Raw genomic sequence first — 23,539 nt, 5'->3', positions numbered from 1 at the left:
TTAGTTTCTGACATAATAATGGAATGTACCCATACACTTCGAATTCCAATATTTCTGCTCTATTTTAGAAATTATATCTGCCTCTAGGTTTGGTACATAGCGAGTCAGGAGTTTGCCATCACCACTGTACCTGTCTCTTAAAGTGACGCAGTTGAGGTGTTTACAGCAGAAATGAACTTGCTGTTCAGTACATTTGAGGCATTTGAATCTCCTAGTAATTAACACACATATCCTGCCTGGATGCTTCAAACACCACACATGGGTTTTTAAGTTTAATTTTTGCCCCCTTATGAAGCAGCTGAGACTCGTTCTGTGGCCCCTTTTGTTCAATAAGTAATGCAAACTGACATAATGGTATAGAAAGTATATGTGGGATGGTGATATGGTAATCTCATCTAATCTGTGTGGGCCACAGGTAACAATACATTCTGAGTTTTGTTAGAAAAAGTATATCCATGGCTTTGTTGATTGGGTGAGGATTGGGGATTTTTTTCAAACTAATTGTTGCTGTTCATTTATTTATTTATTACATTTATATACTGCCCCTCTCAGCAGGTGACTCAGGGTGGTACACAGTCAGCATCAAAAACATAAATATAATAAAAACAGTTAATTAAATATAAAACCAGATAAAACAATCAATATCAATAAAACATGTATCAGTTTGAGTCTCCTTGTTAAAAACATCCAACAGCGTCATCGTTCCGTTTTTTCCTCTATGTCTGTTATATTGTATCTGCAAACGCCTGCTCAAAAAGCCATGTTTGACATTTTTTGGAATGTTAAAAGGGAAGGGGCCAATCTAATACCCCTAGGGAGGGCGTTCCATAGCCAAGGGGCCACCACTGAGAAGGCCCTGTCTATCGTCCCTGCCAAACATACTTGTGATGAAGGCAGGACCGAGAGCAGGGCCTCCCCAGAAGATCTTAAAGTCCTGGTGGATTCATAAGGGGAGATGCATTCGGACAGATAAGTTGGGCCAGAACCGTTTAGAGCTTTATAGGCTAAAGCCAGTACTTTGAATTGTGCCCAGTAGAAGACTGGCAGCCAGTGGAGCTGGCGCAACAGGGGAGTAGTGTGCTCCCTGAGCACAGCTCCTGTTAAAAATCTGGCTGCCGTTAGTTGGACCATTTGAAGCTTCCATACAGTCTTCAAAGGCAGCCCCACCTAGAGCATGTATCTTCCAATTTATGGTGATCCTAAATCAAATGATCACAAGGTTTTCTTGTACAGAGGGGGTATGCTATTGCTTCATCTGAAGTTGAAAGAGTCTGTCTTGCCCAAAGTCATCTGGTTGGTTTCCATGCCCCATCTTCAGAATCAAAGTCCAATGCTCAAATCAAATCACGATACCACACTGACTCTCAAACATTAGGTATTTTTCCATGACATTGTTTTGCCTTTAGAGCGCTCTTCTCAGATCTATTCAAAATTGATGGAGTAGAGAAGTGCTTTACTCATTATTGCTGGCAATTCTAACTCAATTCAAATATAATCCAAAGTATTCTGTCTTGCACCATTTAATGCTACTAATGCAAACAGATCTGAGCTAGGATCTTAGAAGTATTTTCTCCCAATTGTTGAACAATTCATAGGCAAGAGGTAGTTTATTTGTTGGATAAATGGTACCAGTCCCCAAACTGATACAAGAGTTTTCAGACTCTGCCTGAACTTCATTTAGCAGTGCATCATAGCTGCTGACAGACCCAGAGGCTCAAATAAACACCTGAAATGTTACAGCTTTATCGTGTAATACCCTGCCTCCAGAACTGTCTAGAAAGATTCAGTCAAGAACATTTTGACACTTCTTTCTGTTTTCAGGCAAAGCATACTTCAGTAATAGCTTTTCCCAAGACTCTTGTATTTTTTTGTCTTTATGTCTTCTGGTTATAGAAATGTTGAAATGAAAATATTATTTCAAATGTCGGGGCTAGACTCTATGCCAACATAACTACGTTAGTACAGGCACTGCAAAAGAAAGATAAGGGCAACAGGCACAGTGACACTGAGGGGATATATTAGGGCTTCCAGGTATCAGTGCATGGACTCTCTTTTCCAGTCTTCAGGACAAGGAGAAGGAATCTCAGGCCAAAAGAACTAAACAGGATGCCATGGGAATATTTTAAATCTTTCCACCACACATGCACATTGGAAAACCCACCCAGTGTTCCCATGGTATCCTTTCCATGAATGAATGACTTTAAATGAGGACTCAAGGGACAGACATTGTAAACTCTTCCAGAAATATATGAAATCAATGGGTTTTTCCTACCTTAAAGTCATTGGCATGTACATTGTTTTGGATACTCTCCTTCTCAGAATTCAGAGGGCAAATTGATACAGGATGCCCCTTTTTAGAATGCTTTCCTCCAAAGTGTACTCACTGGTATCAGAGCTTTTACACATGGGTCAAACGATTACTACTGGACTTTTCTGTTCAATATGTCAGTGTGTTCATTCATACTGTTGCATACTATTGCATTTAAAATTGATTGTGTAGATAATTTCATGTGATTTTTTTTAAAAAAACAAGATTATTAGCTTTATTTTCCACAATATTTCTACATTTATTTTTGTTTGTTTAATCTACTGTATTATCTCACATTTATTCCAAGATGGAATCCCAAATAAAAATGAGCTAGGGATAAAAGTAAAATGGTTTTAAAAAGTTACAAAATAAGTAAGAAAGATGTCATATTTAACCCTGTGGATTTAAAACATTGCACTAAAGATAAAAATAAAGCACACTTCCCCACAAAATGCCTGATCTGCATGATCAATTAGTGTCTGCATCTTTACCTGCTAATGAAAGTAAAGCATGATGCTCCAGCCTTAGCCTCAGATCAGGTAGAAGGAAGTTTCAAGCCTGAAAGCATCTATGGAAAATGTTGTCTGCCATTTATTTATTTATTTACAGTATTTTTATACCGCCTTTTTACCCCTAGGGGTTTACACATAGATAATGGCAAAATTCAATGCCTTACAACTACAATAGTAAAACCACAAATTAGACATAAATCATATTAAAACAGTACATCCCCAAGCATCAAAACAGTCATTAAAACCATAAATCAATCTAATCAGTCAAGTCGCCGTTCCAGTCCTTGTCCCTCTAAAATGCTGCATACATCTATTGTCTGAAGGCCTGCCATGTCATCGTTTGAACAGCTATAGATTAGCTGTTACAGTCTATTGCCATCCCACCCCTGAAATAAGAGACCAGTCAACAGCGTGAATTAAAATATGAACAATTTATTTAAATGTCACCTGAATTAACCTTATCTGACTTGCAACATGTAACAAAAATGGCATGAAATTTGTGAGGCCGTCCCCATGGGATGCTTAAAGAAAATGACCGTCCCCATGTGGAACTCATGGGAAAAGGAGGTGGGCGAAGGGCCCAACCACCTTCCTCTAAGCCGCCCCTGGAGCCCTGGCAATGGCAGAGCACATGAAGCAGTTCTGAAACCCCCACAACACGGAGGCCCGGCACTGAACCCATCCACCATCAAAAAGGAAAGGGGCTCTTAGCACAGATAAGGGGGGGGGGCTTCTGGTGGAACTATTTTCCTCATAACCAGTCTCCATTCAGTGTAGGTGGCAAAAAGTGCCTTAGACTTGTCATCCAGATGCTATAACATGTGGAATGACATGTCTAATAGACTGTAATGACTACATCACAATGCAGGTTTTTTTTTACACTTGTAGATCAACTCAGTAATTTTCTCCATAAATGGTATAGGTTCCTTTTTGTGAAAAGTATCTCTGATGATGATGATGATAATAATAATAATAATAATAATAATAATAATAATAATAATTTCTTACCTGTCTCTTCTCACAGGTCGAGGTGAGTTACAACATTGCTAAAACAGACAATCATCAAAAAACATAATTTAAATACACATATTAATACATATTTCCACAAAATACATATTAAAATACACAAAACAAAAACTAAACATAAGATGTGAGATGGAGATAGCATATGTTCTTACATATTAGTTCATACTGTGGTAAAAAATCAGTTAAAAGTAAATGTAGTATCTGATATAATGGTGGTAGAGTTTGGCAAAGTAGCATGTTTGATGGTTGATTCTTATTCCTTTAAATAGACAGGAGTAAAGGAAAAAAAACAGGGGGGGGGGGGAGCATGCAGATATTGTGAAGGGTGATGCTGAAGCCAAAGCTTGAAAGATATTTGAAATATTTTTCAGGACACACTTTCATGTTCTTCGTGGCCTACATCTCCAGGGCTCAGGTGGGAGAAAAGATGGTGTGATCTACGATTAATCCCACTTCTTCACTCCCGGTTCTCTCAGTATCTCCCAGGATCAGATATGTGCAGGTAAGTATAAATAATATACTTCTTCTGTATTAAAGAGTAAATCAGTTATTCTTTGTGTGCTTTGGAGTGAAGAATCTGGGGCAGAATCTGAGGTGATTTACTGCGACTGAATGGTAGGAGAGGTTTGGGATGTACTTCATCATCCCAAATCTCTTTGAAAAGGAATATTCCTGCAGTTTGCAGGAATCCTTTTAAAAATAGAATCACTATTGAAGTATTGTCAAAACAGGAAGATAAATACAAGTTCTTTTACTCCACCTACATCCTTACATTATTTACATTTGGAAGTGTTAGCTTTGAGTACAGTACTATTTCTTCCATTGATATGGTGTTTTGTAGCATGTTTCATTCACATTAAATCTATTTTGGCACTTTTATGTTTTCCATGTTTACACCTGTGTGTAAGAGTTTGTGTTCATTCAGGGATTTTGTGACCTTGGGTTTTGTGTATCATTATATAGTATTAATAAAATGTATTTCTTATGTCTTTTATGCATTGACACATTTCACCCTAGCATGTCTGTTTACCTACTCGTTGTGACCCTATGAATTTCATAGGGTTTTCTTAGACAACGAATGCTCAGAGGTGATTTTGCCATTTCCTTCTTCTGAAATACCCTATAAATATAGTATTCATTAGCAATCTCCCAATCAAGTAGTAACCAGGGCTGACCTTGCCTGTCTTCCAAAATCAGACAGGATCTGGTGCCTTTAAAGTAACTAACCTTAAATAATTTTGGAATAAGGACCCACAATTTTGTAATAGCCTATTTGATGTCCCTGTTGTAATTGAGCTGTAGGGACTTTACAGTACCATGTACCACCCACTTTGTGCTGAAGAAAATCAGGGCATACAGGGCAACTGAAGTTGATAACACCAGTGATGAGTATTAAACAAGGGCTATCACTGCCCCGTCACTTGTCTAAAACAGTTTTTTTCATACAGATTTATCCCAGACTGCTGACCATGTTTTTCACACAGGTTTGCCAATAAAGAATCAATGATTATGCTGTCTAGTTATACTTATGGTAGCTTGGCTTTATAAAAGTCATTTAATGAAAGAAAAGAAATACTATTAATACTCTTAGGTACATTTCTTCTGAGATTCTTTATAATTGAGAACTAAAGTATTTAATTCTAATTTATATAGAAATGTTTTCAGTTGTATTGAGCAAAACTTTAATTGTCTATAAGTGAAGTAGACTATTGGTTTAATAAATTAAATGTATACATTTATGCAGAAGAAATGTGTTATTTACGGCCAGTTGGAAAATAAAGTAGTTTCAGAAATTATGGAGTGATCAAAGAATATGCCAGAGAGACTGCAGTATGAAGTGTGAACAGGAAATAGATTTTTCATATGAATCCATGTCCTTCTAATGCATTTGGAATGACTGCATGTTTGAAAGTTCTTAGTATTCATATAGACTTCCGGTGGGACGGCATGGCGGCAGGAGTGCCTTGCTGAAGCTCCTCAGCAAGGACCCACAGAGTGCGGCCGGGTAGAGCAAATAGCTCCCCTCCTCAGCCGGATCGAGTGCTGAGGGTACGCGAAACCGAGCAGGATTACCCGAAGGTCCCGAAAGCCACCTTCCCCTCAAGGGAGGGGGCGAAAGGGACCCGGGAAGATATCCGCCGGTAGCGGGCTGCCCCGTGGGGAGCAGGGGGGAACCCCTGCAGGAACTACCGTCGCTCTTCCACCTATTTAAGAGCAAAGAATCTTAAAAACAACAAAAACCCTCGGGATAGAGGGTAAGTAACTGGACAAATCTTATATTTTCTGACTCTGCGAAGGAAAGAAAAGGTAGTCAGAAATCGGGGCAAAGTTACCCGTTTTTCTTCCGTTCCTCGAGTTCGGAGATAACTGCCGGACTTGACCAATTGTGATTTAAAGATTTAAAGATTTAAAGAAGCAGGATTAATTTGGACGATTTTGATATTTCGAAATTTGGAATTGGGAAATTGGAAAAATTGGAGGACTGAAGAGCTGAATTGATTGACCGGATCCGCTTGATGTGGAAAATCTATTTTAAAAACTAATATAAATACGGCAATTTACAATCCTGCATTCCAAATTTAATATCAACTTATAAGATTAATTTCCCTCCTCTCCTCCTCCTATTTCCTTTTACTACTCCGCCATTCTTGTTTACAAAGTGCCTGAAGGAAAGTTAAACAATTTCCGACCTTGGCGCCATGATGTTTTGACTCCGACGCGACCTTCTTGTAAACAAAGAGGGAAACCGGACGAAGCAACAGATACTAAGGAAGGGGAGGAGCCGGGGAGTCATTTCAAGCGGGACCAATAGGTCGGAGGACTTATCGGGAACACTATCAGGCGGAAGTTGGCGACTCAGGGCGGAAAGACAGCGCCCGCCATTGCAAAGAAGGGCGGAAGTGCAAAGAATATTGACTAAATATAGAATTAAATAGAGATATGGAGAGGAGGAGATAGAAGGAGATAGAAGGAGATAGAAGGAAGATAACACAGACATCAAAGTGAATGCGGATCGTCCAACGGAGGGACAACAGTGCTAACAACGGACTATACGGAGCGACGTGGGACAGAGGTGTAAACTCAAAGAAGAAACGAAGACAGCGGATTGACGGCAGGGGCGGCAGGAGCGGCAGAAGATAGGAGGAATCAATTTCTTTTTTGCTTTTTTACCGATTAGCAATCTAAATATAAATTTTTCGAATGTGTAATTTCTCTTCCATTTTATAAATTCAATTAATTGTGGCCACGAATTAATTAAAGGAGTTAATAAATTGAAATAAGTATTAAAAATTAATTAATTAATCAATTGTAATTGAATTGATCTGATTTATAAGACCAAATTAATTCTTTGTCTTTTTTTATATATATGGATTTGATCTGATTTGTACAATTAATATTTGTTTAATCAATTTTGCTTAATATACAATAATTAATTATAGAACTTATTAGATTGGCAATTAATTGGAAGATATTTTTTTAATCTATTATCACAATGACGACACCAAAGGCGAAGGCAGACCCAGCCACCAAAATTAAACAAGACCCAAAGATTGACCAGTCACTTTTGCAGAGAAGAAACTCGCAAGGATCCCAAGAGCCCACTCTGAAAGATGTAGTTAAGGAAATTCAAAATCTGGCATTAGCGCAAACTAATCTCCAAACATCACTTGAGAAAGGGATAAAGGACCTAGAGGCAAAACAAGAGAAACATAATAAAGAAATGCAAAATAAAATTGATGAATTAAAAACAGAATTAAAGAATGAATTAAAGAAGGACCTTAAAGAAGAAATCGGAAAAATTGATGTAGAGATGACCACGATGAAGCGGGACATAAAGGATTTAAAAGTCAAAACGAAGGAGAAGGAAAAAGTACAAAAAAATATAGAACAGAAAGTGTCCTTATGGGAGAAACAAAGAGTGAAGATGGAAAAAAGTCAGGAAGTACTGGAGATGAGAGATTTGGAGCATTACCTACGCCTTAGGAATCTCCAAGAAAACCCAAATGAAGATATCAGAATGATAGTCCTGGATATCCTCTCAAAAGCACTGAAAAGACCAACGTCGGAGCTGGAGAAAGAAGTAGATCAAGTTTATCGTGTTGTGACTACATACTCAAGAAAGAACAACACTGCTAGAGATACAATTGTTAAATTTTTGATGAAACGGACAAGGGATGAAGTCCTTTCAAGTAACAGCAAAATTCCACTGCAATTTAATGGAATGAGGGTAACCGTCCTGAGAGAATTCCCGAAATCAACACTAATGAGGCGCAGACAATATTTTTTTCTTACGGATGAGTTGAAAAAGAGAAATATAAGATTTAGATGGGAACGCTCGGAAGGGATAATGGTGACCCTGAATGAGAACAAATATTGGTTGACTTCGGTGGAAAAGGCCAGAGATTTTTATGAGAAGCTAATGAAGGACCAAAAACCTGTGCTAGAAGAGGGAAAATCCCATGATGAATCTCCAAAACCACAACGTAAATTTGCTCCTGGAACATCCTCACTCACCCCCAGAAAGGGGAAACGCAGCAAAAGGGCCAGATTTACCTCCCCAGAATATGCAAAAAAGGGAACGGATGACGACGGAACCTCCAACCCGGATGAAGAACCAGACGAATCGGGATCTGATGTAGAAGAATCTACCAATGGCAATCGATCAGCAAATTAAGGTACTCTCTTTGAATGTTAATGGCCTTAATTCCCCTAATAAAAGGAAACAGTTATTCAATAGGTTGAAGAAAGACAAATATGACATCGTGGCTTTACAAGAAACCCATATTATGCATAAACATACAGCCCATTTAAATAATGAGAAGATTGGTAAACTGTATTACTCCTCTTTTGAAAAGAAAAAAAGGGGGGTAGCTCTATATATCAAAGATACTTTACAATCGGAACTGTCTTTTAAGGACTCAGAAGGAAGAATGATAGCGGCAAGAATCATGTTTGGAAATCAAAAGACATTAATTTGTAATATCTATGCCCCAAATGGTCCTAAGACTCAATTTGTGGAGACCCTTAAGGGGAAATTGGAAGAAGAGGAATTTGACGATCTAATACTTCTTGGAGATTTTAATGGCATACTAAACAGTCAATTGGACAAAACAAAACCTGTAAAAAGTGGACCAAAAGGCAAGGTGAATTCTCTACCCAAAAAATTGTTAGATTTGAAAGAGGATCAGAAATTAGAGGATGTGTGGAGGTGGAAAAATCCAAGCAGGAGAGACTATACGTTCTATTCCCACAGGCATAAATCCTGGTCGAGAATAGACATGTGCTGGGCCACAAATAATATTATAACAAAAATTTGGGATATAAACATTTTACCTAGAGACATTTCCGATCACTCTCCGTTGGAAATTTTAATCAACCAAAAAAAAAATAAAAGGCAGATGGAGATTAAATGAAAATTTAATAAAAAGAGACCCTGATATTCAAAAATATAAGAAGAAAATCAACAGATACATGGAAATCAATAATACTCCAGAAATACACCACAATATAATATGGGATGCTGCTAAAGCTGTTATGAGAGGCCATTTTATACAACACAATGCAAGAAACAATAAGCTTAGATGGAAAGACCTAAAGGAGGTTTTAAACAAACTTAAAATGAAAGAGTGTGAACTGAAGTTCCAACCAAATAATGAAGATCTCATAAAGGAAATTGAAACTCTGCATCAGAAAAGACGTAATTTAGAAATAGAGGAACAAGCTAAACAGTTGAAATTTTTAAAGCAATATCAATTTGAAAACGCAAATAAAGCGGGTAAATGGTTGTCTAAACAAGTTCGGAAAAAGAAGCAAGCAAATCGAATAACAAAAATTAGATTGGGACAAATGGAGTTAACAACTGATAAAGAAATCTTAAAAGCTTTTAAAACTTATTACGAAGGACTGTACTCTTCCGACTTAATCCCAAAAGGGGAGGTAGTGGAATATCTAAGTAAATTTAATATCCCAAAGATCACAGAGGCTCAAAGAGAAGATTTAAATAGAGAAATAACTGAAGAAGAAGTGGAAGCAGCCATAAGGAGAATGGATGCTAATAAAGCTCCAGGACCTGACGGCTTCTCCGCAGGCTATTATAAAACTTTTATGAAGGAATTGATGCCAAATCTAAGAAAGGTAATGAACGGGGTACTTCAGGGTCAGGGTATACCAGACACATGGACTGAAGCGGAAATAATCGTAATTCATAAAGAACAAACTGACCCCACAGATGTACGTAACTATAGACCTATCTCCCTACTGAATGTGGATTATAAGATTTTTACGAATATTTTGGCCCAAAGACTAAAATCTTTTTTAAGCAATTGGATTGGGGAGGAACAAGTGGGTTTCCTCCCCAAGAGAAATGTCAGAGACAACCTGAGAACGGTTATAGATATGATCGAATACTTTGAAGCTAATCCTCAAAAAGAAGTAGCTTTTCTTGCTATTGATGCAGAAAAAGCATTTGATAATCTTAATTGGGACTTCTTTAAAATTTTAATGAAAGAAATGGATTTGGGACACCAGTTCACTACGGCAGTGGAAGAAATTTATAAGACCCAAAAGGCAAAGGTACAAATAAATGGTCAAATCTCTGAAGAACTCAAGATAGAGAAGGGCACCAGACAGGGATGCCCTATCTCACCCCTAATTTTCATAATGGCACTGGAAATCTTGCTGAAAAATATAAAGGATGATAGAAACATAAAGGGGGTTAAAATTGGCAAACAAGAATTTAAGACCAGAGCCTATGCCGATGATATAATTGGGATAATAGAAAACCCACGTGAAAACATTAAAGACTGGCTGCTTATGATTGAACAGTTTGGGAAATTAGCAGGCTTCAAACTAAATAAACAAAAAACTACTATTTTAACAAAGAACATGACAAAAGAAAAGCAAGAAAAATTGAAAGAAATATCAGGCCTAACAATTGTTAATAAGATGAAATATCTGGGAATCTGGATCACATCGAAAAATGCTCAACTTCTCACAAATAACTATGAAAGGCTATGGAAGGAGATACAGAGAGACCTAGAGAAATGGAAATATTTGAACCTCTCCCTTTTGGGTAGAATTGCGCTGATCAAAATGTCAATTTTACCGAAACTACAGTACCTTTTTCAGAATATACCTATAATCAGGAATGTGAAGAAATTTGAGGAATGGAGAAAAGACATTTCAAAATTTGTATGGAAAGGGAAAAAACCGAGAATAAAATATCAAGTTTTGACAGACAAAAAAGATAGAGGGGGATTTGGTCTCCCCAACTTTAAATTATACCATGAAGCTAATGCCCTTATTTGGTTAAAGGACTGGATGACTTTAAAAAGGGAAAAACTTCTCACTCTAGAAGGCCACGACCTTCGGGTAGGTTGGCACGCCTATTTATGGTACGGAAGAGAACAGAAGGAAAGAAATTTTGGCAATCATTTCATCCGATCCTCGTTAATCAGAATTTGGGAGAGATACAAAAATTACTTTTATTCTAAAACTCCTCTTTGGATCTCCCCTATGGAAGCCAAACAAAGGAGATTATTGGGCTGGACGACCTGGCCAACTTACAAAGAACTTCTAAATAAGGACTTAATGGTTTTGAAACCCCATCAAGAAATCAATCAAAATTTCCCTAGAATCACCTGGCTACATTATCTGCAAATCAAGGAGCAATATGCTCAGGATTTAAAACAAGGATTTCAGATTAAAGAAGTATTTTGGGACAAATTCTTAAAAACAGACACGAAATGTATAACTAAATTATATGAAAAACTATTAGAATGGTCAACGGAGACCGAACTAATTAAAGGATGCATGGTTAAATGGGCCGAAAATTTCAAAAGACCAATTGCGATGGTTGACTGGGAAATAATATGGAAGAAAAAATTAAAGTACACCTATGCGATGGACCTAAAGGAAAATTGGTTAAAGATGTTTCATAGGTGGTACATAACTCCAGTAAAACTAAATTGCATGTATAAGAATGTATCAAAGAATTGTTGGAAATGTAATGAACACGAAGGGACCTTCTTTCACCTATGGTGGAGTTGCAAAAAATCTCAAAAATATTGGAGAGTTATACACGACGAAATTCAAAAAAATTTTAAAAAGAATTTCCCAAGAAAAGCAGAATATTATTTGCTGGGAATAGTAGATGAGGAGATTAAATTGGATTCTAACGAGGACATATTGTTTGTATATTTAACAACAGCTGCAAGAATGGTTTTCGCCAAGATGTGGAAACAGGAAGACATTCCAGGAAAATCCCAATGGCTAAACAAAATAAATGAAATAAAAGATATGGACAAACTGACTTTTCTCTTGAAAAAGAACACAGGAAAAGTAATAAAAGAGACGAATTGGTCAATGATTGAAGAATATTTGGACAAACCAGCATAGAAGAACACGAGGTGTAACGGAGGACAGGAAGGGGAACCCCACTCTTTCCCTTTTTTTTTTGAGTGGGGTTCCTGCAATCTTTTTCTTTTTTCTTTTAAATATTCATATAAATATGATTAAAAGTTGATCTGAGCAGAATCAGAAGGGAGTCCTCCTCCCCCCCCCTTTTTTTTTCTTTTTTCTTTGGGACTTTTTTTGGATTTTTTTTTATTATTTTATTTTTTTTTGGACATTATTCGGCTCCACTTTTTCCCTTCCCCTTTTGTTTATCTTTCAATTCTTTACTTTTCCTACTTTTCTATCTTCTTTTATTATTCCCCCACTTTCGATGTATTCTATAAAACTCAATAAAGATTTAATAAAAAAAAAGAAAGTTCTTAGTATTCAAATCTACTTACATGTAAGATTCTAACATTAAAAATAGGACATCATTTTATTCAACCATAATGTATTTTTCCTCACCTGAGGAAACATGTGTATGTGTGTGTGTGTGTGTGATTGTGTGTGTGTGACTACTTTAGTTGACTACTTTAAAACGATGCAAGTTGTCGAAGTGGGGGGAGTGATAGTTTTACAGAATAGCATTGCTGATAGTCAGGTATATCAGAAATCAATATGTCTGTCCCTGAACCTGTAAGTCCCCAATAAAAGTTTCCTAAAGCATTATGTCTGTGAACTATTTTACTAGTTTTTCAATGCCATATTGAGAATGTTATTTATGTAGGCATTTTATAATGTCATGGGCTGCCTTGGAAGTTTTATTTCTTGGTTTTTGTCCTGACCATTAACATTGTCACTGCATTAGGATTGAAAATGTAGGTGGTTGTAATTAGTTTTTCAAATAACCCCTGAAATCTGATTTGATGAAGTACACTAAATAATGGTTATATATAAATAAGAAATAGTATCCCCCTTAAACAGACAGCCAAGTACTATTCTTTATGGCCACAGTAAAGGAGATATAGGAAAACTGTTACGCTTAATGCAAATTGAACCTGACCCAGATGGACCAAAGCATTTTTAATGTTAAAGGAAGTTAAAGAATTTGCCATATACACATTTGAAGATCAATTTTCTTCTAACGCCTGAAATGTATCTGCTTAAATGAATAGAATGTTAGAATTTATTGTGCAAAAAAGAGGAATGCAGGGGGAGGAAATGGGGATGTGATAGCACGTTTAAGGTTTTTTTATTTTATTTTAGCATGAGCTTCAATGGATATAAACAAACCCACTTCTTCAGTTACAGCACAGAGTGATATTGAAGCCTCAGGTAATAAAGTATACATATACAGTTGTGGGAATGGGATAGAATGTAATATTCAGAAAGATGCAAATTATGTCCCTTTCCCTAAATTTTCAAATGCTGACTCAACTGATAACGTGCCACTTCTAAATCTGCATGGATATGCTTTATAAATTCAAGACTTTAATAGTACTGCATCTGAAGAAGTAGGTTTCTAACCATGAAAGCTCATGATTAAATAAACATCGGTGATTCTTAAGGGTTCTGCCCATGTTCCCCCCACCTTTTTTGTTTGTTTGTTTGTTTTTGTTTTTGTGTGTGTTTGTTTTTGCTGCTGGGTGGCTAACATGGTTACCATTTTGAAAATGACTAAACTTTCAGCTGGGAGTTATAAAATCATTAAGAAAGAATGGACTTGTTGCACAGTTTCTGGTCTGGCAAACTCAAAGTTGATTTAAATCATGAAATGCAGTCCTCTTAGTATGACTCTGAAGCCATATAGACCCATCAGGCAGGGTGCCAAAAAGACTATTAGCTAAAGATATTGTGCCCTGAGTGTCTCAATATCCAATTTTTCTTAAGGCTTTATAATTACTTGTTCTTTGAAGTAAGTGAATAATGTGTAGTATAGTACAGACAGCAGTGAAGATATGCAGAATGCTACTGACACAGAATGCTTAGATGACTTTGTTTTATATTGAAGTTCCACACAGTTTTATTTGATTTGGTTTATTTTAAAATGTTACAGAAGTGCAATAATTATTTATTTATTTGTTTACAGCATTTTATGCCACCTCTCTCAGCCTCGAGACGGCTTACAAATTGGCACCAATTTAATGCCATATTGTTCATAAAACATAATTAAAACATTTAACACACATTATAAAACCCATTTAAAAATCATGAAAAACATATAATCACCAATGACTTTCTGTTAACTCATTTTCCAAGTTATGAAGTTATGTAGATCAATCCTGAGTTCTCCAACCCTAATCTTAAGTAGGTTTTGAAGCTATTCAACTTAGAAACAAGCAAAACCTAGTAGGGAAAGCCAATTATGCTTTAATACGTTTTTATCATGATGAGTAGGAAAGTTAGGTTATTATCTGTTTTATTACAATTTCTTGTGTTTTTTTACAGAATAGTTTTGGTTTATGTTAGCAAGATTTACTTTTAGTACAACATAGGCTGCATCTACACTGATGGATAATGTGAGGTCGATCCAGCATGTGCTATGCTGGATAGGCTTCAAGTTTGGCCTACCCCCCAACTGCTTTGAAGGCAGGATGGAGTCCTGACTGCCCAGCACACCCAACATGGTTCTGCACTACTCTGCAGTCATCCTAAATGTCCTCCCTGCCCTCCATTTTGCAGCACTCACTCCCCGCAACATGGGTCCTACCTGTATGCCTTCAGTGAAATTGAGCAGGCTGATGGGGTACCAAGGAAGAGGTCAGGGGAAGAGAAGGAACCCACTTCCTATCTTCTCTCTTCCAAACTGACATCAGTGCATGTGATAGCTGTGAGGTAGGATTGTGTTATGGACAGATACCTCCATGACATGGCGGAGGTAGAAGGACTGCTATACCATGTCCCCAAGCCTCCTGAGTCCAGGAAACATGGGATGGAAGTGGGAATGGTTGCAGCTGGTTCCATTTTGCAACTTGCCCAACTGTTCCCACAGGAGCAAATCCATACTTTCCCCTGACTTTGGGCAAAGCGGGACAAGGCTGCATTAAATGGCCTTGCCACATGTTATCCTAGATCAGCCCTGTGCAGCCTTTGGCTACTGGAGGGATGATCTGATTCTACAGTAATCTTTGTAGTCAGTCTAGATGTTCCAAAATCCCCCATGGATAGTAGTATTTTTGCATGCTCAAGTTCCATTATATACAATAATATTACAAAATGATATCTCTTATAAAAATGGTAAAATCAAGTTTACTTTTGATAATTTTTAATTTGGGGTGGCAGTATGTGGTGGTAATCTTAAGGCTGTGGAAGATAGAATCCATGGATGTAGAATATGTGGATACAAAGGATCAGCCAAGAATGTCAAGGAAGAATATGATCCAGAATATTATCAGGAGATACAGCATAAAGTGAAACACCTATATTGTTCTAATCAAACACATTTTCAAGCATTTTGCCTTAGGAAAATCACCCAGAGTGAGCAATCTGTGTTCAGTTGCTTCGGCAGGTTTTGCCAAGATTTATTTGGAGATGTGCCACGTATGAAAGCTAAATATAGAAAAGAATTACGCATAAAATAGGAGAAGCAGTAAAAGTCCACTGAGTTTTATTGTGGAGAAGAGGTGGGTGAGGGAATATTTTGAAGTCTTTCTACAACTATTATTAAGTTGGTAATATTGAACTTGTGCACTTGTCTCCTGTCCTGATCTATTATGATGTGTCTATAGGCAAAACGCATTCCAGGTAATTGCTGTGGATGGCATTTGTAGTGGAATAATTCAGTGTCTCTCTGCTGAAGACTGTATTGACTGGCTACAAGCAATAGCAACGAATATTTCCAACCTCACAAAGCACAATGTAAGTATTCTTCTGAGAAATTTATCAGAGTTCTCAGTTACATTTGATCCCAACTGTCATACAGGCCTCATGAGCTTAAACACAGAATTATCTGTGCATAAACTATGTTTGAAGTTTCCCTGGAGACATTCACTCAAGTCTGTCTTCAACTCAGCTTCCATTTTGAAAGCTTCTTGAAAGCAAAATTAATTTCCCCTATAGTGCTATAGTTCAGTTTATAACTATCCCTATTATTTTCTTTTTTGTGATACCAGCCAAACTTAAGAGCTTTGTGTATCGCTGAACTGATGCTAGGGTTTTTGCCTAGTTTCATCTCCTCCATAAAGTTCTTATGCAGTAGAAACTTCTGTAAAATCAATCTGGCATAAATGAAGATAACGACATTCTACCAGTGTACCATTTCCCTTATTTTAAACTAGTTTTTCTAGCATAGCTTTCCTGGATAAAGTGGCTAACAGTGAAAACATTGTTTTATATGTTTAAATGTTTTAATGTATTTTATAATTCTATTTAAATGTTTATTTCAACAGTATTTTGTTTTGAAAGGTATCAAATAGCTGCCTAAGTCTAAGCTGTCTTAAGTCCCCTCTGGGGGAGAAAGGCAGGGTAGAAATGTTGTAAACAAACAAACAAACAAATATTGAGTTCTCTATATCTACAATATCCTCCACATGCATCTAGAAACATTATAGACAGACATACTTCTGCCAACCACAAAATTCTAAGCCATGTAAATCAGCTCAGTTTTAATTTCTTTAAAAAAAGTTTTATTTTACAGTAATGATTTTGTTACATTCTGCTATCAATGGAAATGTTGTTTAGTCCACATAAACAGAACTATTCACATACGTTTAGAAGATCCTAATAGCAGTGGCAACCTAATAGAACACTTCTTTAGCTCCCCAATTTGTAAAATAAATGTCAGAAGAAATCTAGTTTTTAACAGTTTTAAAACCAGACTCTGGTTTTATGAATCAGCTTAAAGTAAAGAGAAGACATCCTCTTCTTTACAATGAAATATGATTTGTACAGGTTGGTGCTGCCTATGACATTGTGTCATGAAAGCTTTTCTGTGTTATAAAAAAAAGGTTAACTGGGCTTTACTCCATTCTCACATTGTTCTCCTAAATCAGAATGGTAATGATGGGAACCTCAAGATGATGTCGGGCTGTATACTAATATTTCTCACCATTTACTATGCTGGCTAACAATATCTAAATGAGCCTCACCCCTGTTCTAAGTTCTCCATAGCCAAATATATTGTATAATCAAAATTAAGCTGTGATGTAGAGCAATACATGAATTCTTACAACTCTGTAAGATGATCGCCTCCTTTCACCAGTAGTATGATGGCTCCTTTGATATCACGTGCCATTGCTAGTACAGTATCTCATGAGGGTGAGCAAAAAGAGAGGGGCAGCTAAGTGGTTCCTTTGTGCATTTAGTGTGACATGTCATAAAGCTTAAATGCTTGTAGTTAATGGCCTGTCAGGATGAAATTGCTCTATTTATTTGCAACTGGGTCCCCCAGCTTCCATAATGCCTTTTGGACTGATGGGGAATTGATCTGTACTCTAGTCATAATGTTCTTTTAAAGCAGCAGTAGTAAGAGTTGCATATTTGACAGCATAAGCAGCAACTGAACATTCAGACATTCAGAGATGCTTAAGGGCAAAAAGAACATTTTAGCTACATGGTTACAAATAATGATAAGTGCATTAATATTTAGCAGTAGCAAGGTGTGATTAGAAGCATGATCCATCTGACTTTAGCAAGATGGCTATTGGCATTAAAATGTTGCTGTTAACAATTTTTGTACATTTTCTATGTAAGATGTCTTACCTTAGGTCACCAGTGATTATGGTTTCATTTGACATGTGGTGTCAGAATATCAAAATAGTTATGAAGGTTTCAGCACACAGTCGAGCAAGCTAAAGTAGCAAATAGCTGAGAATCTACTTTGAATTACATTCTTATATGTACTTGTGCAGAAGTCATTGATACTATGTATATGTTTAAATGTTAGAGTGTATGTTTATGTTTGTAACATTAGCTAAGACTAGAGTTATCTAGTTTGAACCAACAGGGAGCGTTGCCAAGGAAACCAGGCAGGCTAGCTCAGAGAGTGAGAAGTGGGCGGAGCCAAGGGGGAGATGTTATGTGTGTCTTTGGAAAAAGGGCAGTTAGAGTGAGAGTGAGTGGAGAGGTTTGGAAAAGCCTGGGAGAGGTGTGTGTGAATAGCTAGAGGTTTTTCAATCTAGGAAGGTTGAAAGGAGAAACCTGATCAGTCTTTAGTTAAAGTAGACTAAAGGAAGCTTGTTAAGATCTCTAGTCAGGGAAGGACTAGAGATCAGGGATTTGATCAAGGAAAGATCAAGTGGGAAGGCTATTCATATTAGGAAACATTGTTCACCAAAGTGCTTCACAGTAAAAGTTAATCATGAGCTGTGTCATCTAGAAGAGTGGACTGTGTAACAAACTAAGTTATATTCAAAGTTCTTTAAGTTATTTAACAGCCTGCAAACATACGCTTTGTACACAATAAACTTGTTAACTTTTGTTGAAGACCGTCTCATCTCCATTAATCTGCGTCTGTAGAGCCAGATCTCATCGCCAATACCTCATGTTGGTGGCAGTTACCTTAAATTACAAATAACAATTGGCCTCCTCTATAATCATCCACATCTGTACAAGTGGTGTGTGCACTTTTACAATTGGTGACAGCGGTTGGGGATCTTTAAAGATAAAATCTCTATACCCTGTCTATTGTTGGGTTTGAACCGTACAATTGGTGGCAGCCCTCTACATTTGGCTCGAGACATCACAGTACTTAATACATAGTGTCAATGTATTAGTATCTCAGATGTTTCAACTTTCTGAGGTGTAGAAATATTTTTGCCATACCATTATGAAAACATAGAAAACAAATCAGAAAAAATAACACACGATCATCCTCTACATCCTCTATGAAAAGATATCGTTTGAAAGCCTTGTGGAAAAGCTGTTCTAAGGTTAAGCTCTATAAATTACAGATAAACTAGCTTCAGAGATAACTCTAGCTTGCCACAGAATAGCATCAAGGAATTCTGGCCCATGTAATACTACTTTCACTTACTAGCTTTCGATCTTTGTTTCACATAGATGATCGGGAAGCAAGCCGAGTAACCTAATCAATAAGAAACATGGTGGAATTTCACCTGAAGCCTCTTGGGTGTCTGAGCAATGTTTCTCTAGCTGTACTTTTCTAAACCCCCCCTTTTTTTTTTGTAATCTGGCAAACAGAACAAGGAAGCATGGTGCTAGGCAGCTTGAAACAACTGCTGTTGTTTCAATGAGGAAAAATAAAGGAGCTGAAAAGAACCACCATAAGTTTAGGATGGGTATAGAAAAATCACATAATTTGTCCCACATCTTTAAAATATAGTATGGTGGGTTGTCCCATTACTTTTTCTTTTTACAAAAATAATTGAAGTCTGTGCTTTGGGTATATGGAACTGTTTTTTTTTTAAAGAGTTCTAAATTAGACATCAAAGATAGAGAATGCTATTGCATGTTTTTTTTAAAAAAAAAAACAACCTTGTAGCTTAGAGAACTCAGTACTTTGCTTGTGGTAATACAACCATGGAACTAACCATCCTGCATGGCAAGGGGTTGGACTAGATGACCCATGTGGTCTCTTACAATTCTGTCATTCTATTATTCCATCATAGGCCCCTTCTATACTGTCATATAATCCAGATTATCAAATCAGATAATCCACATTATCCACTGTGAGAAATTCTGAGAGATCTTATGCATTTTGGTGATATTTCAATGTTTAGAAAGGCTTTTGTTTGGGAGGTTTCTATGTGAAATGTAAATATATGTCATGGAAAATGCAATCTTTGGAACAAAACAAAAACAAAAAGAGGGTGCATTCTATCATAGAGCTTGACATTTTTTCACTCAGAAACAGATTTGTGAACGCTTTTACCATCTTAGATCAATATTGCCAGAGTTACAAAGAACAAAAGTAATGTTTATTTGTGAATTATTTACACAGCTAAATAGACTGACACTCTTAAAAAAACAATCTAAGATTGCTCTAAAATGTTTACATTAGATATGCTTCATTATTGTTCACCAGCAAGAGAATTAGTGACTACCATAAGTGCCTTTAAAGATCCTGTTTTATGGTATGCTATGTGCGCTTGCATATGAGTTAGGTCTGGAAATTATTTATTTATTTATCGTGTCAGGAGCAACCAGACATTTGTATTACATTTTTAACAAAACAAACAAACAGACAGACAAAACACAAAGTTTGCAAGCTTGGTAGTTGATTAAATGTCCTTTGACCAGTAACTGGCCACTTGGAGTGCCTCTGGTGTTGCTGCAAGGAGGTCCACCATTGTGCATGTGGCAGGGCTCAGGGTGCATTGCAGCAGGCGGTCAGTGGTTTGCTCTTCTCCACACTCGCATGTCGTGGAGTCCACTTTGTAGCCCAATTTCTTAAGATTGGCTCTGCATCTCGTGGTGCCAGAGCGCAGTCTGTTTAGCGCCTTCCAAGTCACCCAGTTTTCTGTGTGCCCAGGGGAGAGTCTCCCATTTGGTATCAGCCATTGAGTGAGATTCTGGGTTTGAGGCTGCCACTTTTGGACTCTCGCTTGCTGAGGTGTTCCAGCAAGTGTCTCTGTAGATCTTAGAAAACTATTTCTTGATTTAAGTCATTGACATGCTCACTGATACCCAAACAAGGGATGAGCTAGAGATGTCACTGCCTTGGTACTTTCACTATTGGTTGCTACTTCCTGGCGGATGTCAGATGGTGCAATACCGGCTAGATTGTGTAATTTCTTTAGTGGTGTAGGGCGCAGACACCCCGTGATAATGCGGCATGTCTCATTAAGAGCCACATCCACTGTTTTAGCGTCGTGAGATGTGTTCCATACTGGGCATGCATACTCAGCAACAGAGTAGCATAGTGCAAGGGCAGATGTCTTCACTGTGTCTGGATGTGGTCCCCAGGTTGTGCCAGTCAGCTTTCGTATGATATTGTTTCTAGCACCCAACCTTTGCTTGATATTCAGGCAGTGCTTCTTGTAGGTCAGAGCACGGTCCAGAGTGACTCCCAGGTATTTGGGTGCGCTGCAATGCTCCAGTGGGATTCCTTCCCATGTAATTCTCAGAGCTCGGGATGCTTGTCTGTTCTTAAGGTGAAAAGCACATGTCTGTGTTTTAAATGGATTAGGGATCAGCTGTTTTCCCCTGTAATAGGCAGTAAGAGCACCTAGAACTTCAGAGAGCTTCTGTTCAACCATCTCATAGCTCCCTGCTTGAGCGGTGATGGCACGGTTATCAGCATAGATTAAACTCTCTGTCCCTTCTGGCAGTGGCTGGTCATTTATGTAGATGTTGAACATGGGTGGAGCAAGCACGCTCCCCTGAGGCAGGCCGTTCTTCTGTTTCCACCATCTGCTTCTCTGGCCCTGGAACTCAACAAAGAAGCTCCTGTTTTGTAGCAGGTTTCCTATCAGGCGGGTGAGATGGTAGTCCTTTGTGATATTATACATTTTTCTCAGGAGGAGGCGGTGGTTTACAGTATCATAAGCCACTGACAGGTCTGGAATGAACTAATCAAATGTGGAATCTATTAACAAAGTAATGGCTTCTGCATATTTTATTTCAAAAATTCTTATCTCCACTTAGTATCTCCGTCATTTAATTCCATGACCTCAGGAATGAGGATGAACCAATTAGTTCCTCTTCATTAATTCCATCAACCAAGTATTTGACCTATACAGTATAGGGTCAGTCTGGTCAGATCACTCAGTGTGTTGCAGCACTAAGATTTAATAATTAAAATACAATTACCTAGGATTCATTCTCTCAAGCCACACTAGAGATGATCTACAGAAACCATGGCTTAATATTGAGCAGTCCTGTTTCTAAGTGCTAAACTGCTTGTTTAAAAAGAATGCATCCAAATAAAATTGGAAATTTATCTGCAATATTAACATTCATTCATGAAATAGAGTTCAAATGGCTGAGCAGCTTTATGGAAGGACTTCAGGGTATCTAGTTGTAGTGAGGTCCATCCAGCTGCTCTTCTTGCTAAATTAATGTGATGAAGGTTCTTAACCTTCATTTTTTATTTGTGCTTCCAAAAGAATTTTGATCAAAGAATCTCCTTCCCTTTCTATCCTTTTATTTCATAGAGATGGAAAGAATAATCTTTTTACAAGTGTTGAGAAAGTCTCACAAGAAAAATGCTGAACTGATGATAACATTTGCAAATTGCTAATTCTGCACAAAACTCAGGTGATTTTGTACAAAAAATAACATTTTTGTGCAGGAAAAAAACTTTTTTTATTTTTATTTAGAGCAACCTCCTGAACAGAGCCCAGAAAAGTTGTTTTATTATATTACAGCTCACAATATACCTCTCAGTATGGCCAATTAGCATGCTGGGTGGAGTGTTCTGGGAATTATGATCCTAAAAATAATTTATCTAAGTTCTTGCCCTGCAATTTCAATGTATTTTTTAATTCAGGGAGGTCTGCTTCCTACTATTTAAGGGTCAAGCTTTATGCAAAAGGAAGATCTGAGATTGATTTTCCAGTGAAACTGCACATAATCCTAAATCTGAGCTGCAACAAAGCTTTAGGACTGAGGAAGGTCATTGTCCATCAGCTCTCCATTTAAGGTTCAGGTTCACTGGAAGCTTTGTGCTCCTTTCATTTAGCAAGGACTGGTGAGCATGACAAGCAAGATGCTTAGATACTTGATGAAGTGGTTATCTCTACTATTGCACCACACTCCAATGATACATTAATACTCTGGTGAGTAAAGGATCCTAAAATGCTCTTGGATTTTTTTTCTAGCAGAGGGAGAAATATTATCTTGCCTTAAAGTAAAAAGAAAAGCAATTCTGAAAATGAAATGCAAACAGATGTGCAATTGATCAGTCTTGTAGATCATCTGTGGGCTGCTTGTATTGTTAATACATAGCAGGTTCTTTATGCAAGTTGCAGTTGTATTCTCATTATAGTGGAAACGCCTGATGACAGATGTTTCAGCTGACTTGGGACACTAGCTGGCATGTGTAATTGATGCAGCTGGATTTTCGAGAGTGTTAAAAATATCCTATATTTAACTGTGAATGAAGTAGGTAGGCCTTTCAAACCCTCATATTTTTTCACAGTGTATCTAGGCTTTTTAGTGTCACTTACCTCAGCAAAGAAACAAACTTAGAACTTAGAATTTCAATGAATTATTAGAATAATTACAATTTAATTGGTATCAACTGATGTTCAGTGTCTCCGCTTATGTGCCTCTTAATCATCAAGCCAGGATTTTCAGTTTGGAAGTTGGGCCAGTGAAAAGCAGAGTACAGCATGAAGTAGACAGGGAGAACATTTGTTTTCTCCTCTGTCTTCCACTCCCAGTTTGCCTTTTTACTATCCACCTGGGTTTCCCAAACCATCAAGCTCCCAGTGTCACACTCTGAGTAAAGTGTTCT

The 23,539-nt window shown here is 37.4% G+C and overlaps 1 protein-coding gene across 2 annotated transcripts in view; it reads left to right on the top strand.

Moving 5' to 3' along the window:
* Nucleotides 1-23,539, top strand: part of SNTG1 (syntrophin gamma 1) — a 299,235-nt gene that overhangs the window by 200,489 nt on the left and 75,207 nt on the right. For both annotated transcript variants that reach the window (XM_067467429.1, XM_060775287.2), the window contains exons 11-12: nucleotides 4,218-4,348; nucleotides 15,909-16,038. In XM_067467429.1, the coding sequence (XP_067323530.1) occupies nucleotides 4,218-4,348; nucleotides 15,909-16,038 (261 nt within the window). The remainder of the gene's footprint in view (nucleotides 1-4,217; nucleotides 4,349-15,908; nucleotides 16,039-23,539) is intronic.

The sequence above is a fragment of the Anolis sagrei genome, chromosome 4, assembly GCF_037176765.1.
Source record: "Anolis sagrei isolate rAnoSag1 chromosome 4, rAnoSag1.mat, whole genome shotgun sequence".
In the NCBI taxonomy this organism is placed as follows: Eukaryota; Metazoa; Chordata; class Lepidosauria; order Squamata; family Dactyloidae; genus Anolis; species Anolis sagrei.
Note: the sequence above shows the minus strand (reverse complement) of the source record. Positions and strands in the feature narration are given on the sequence as shown.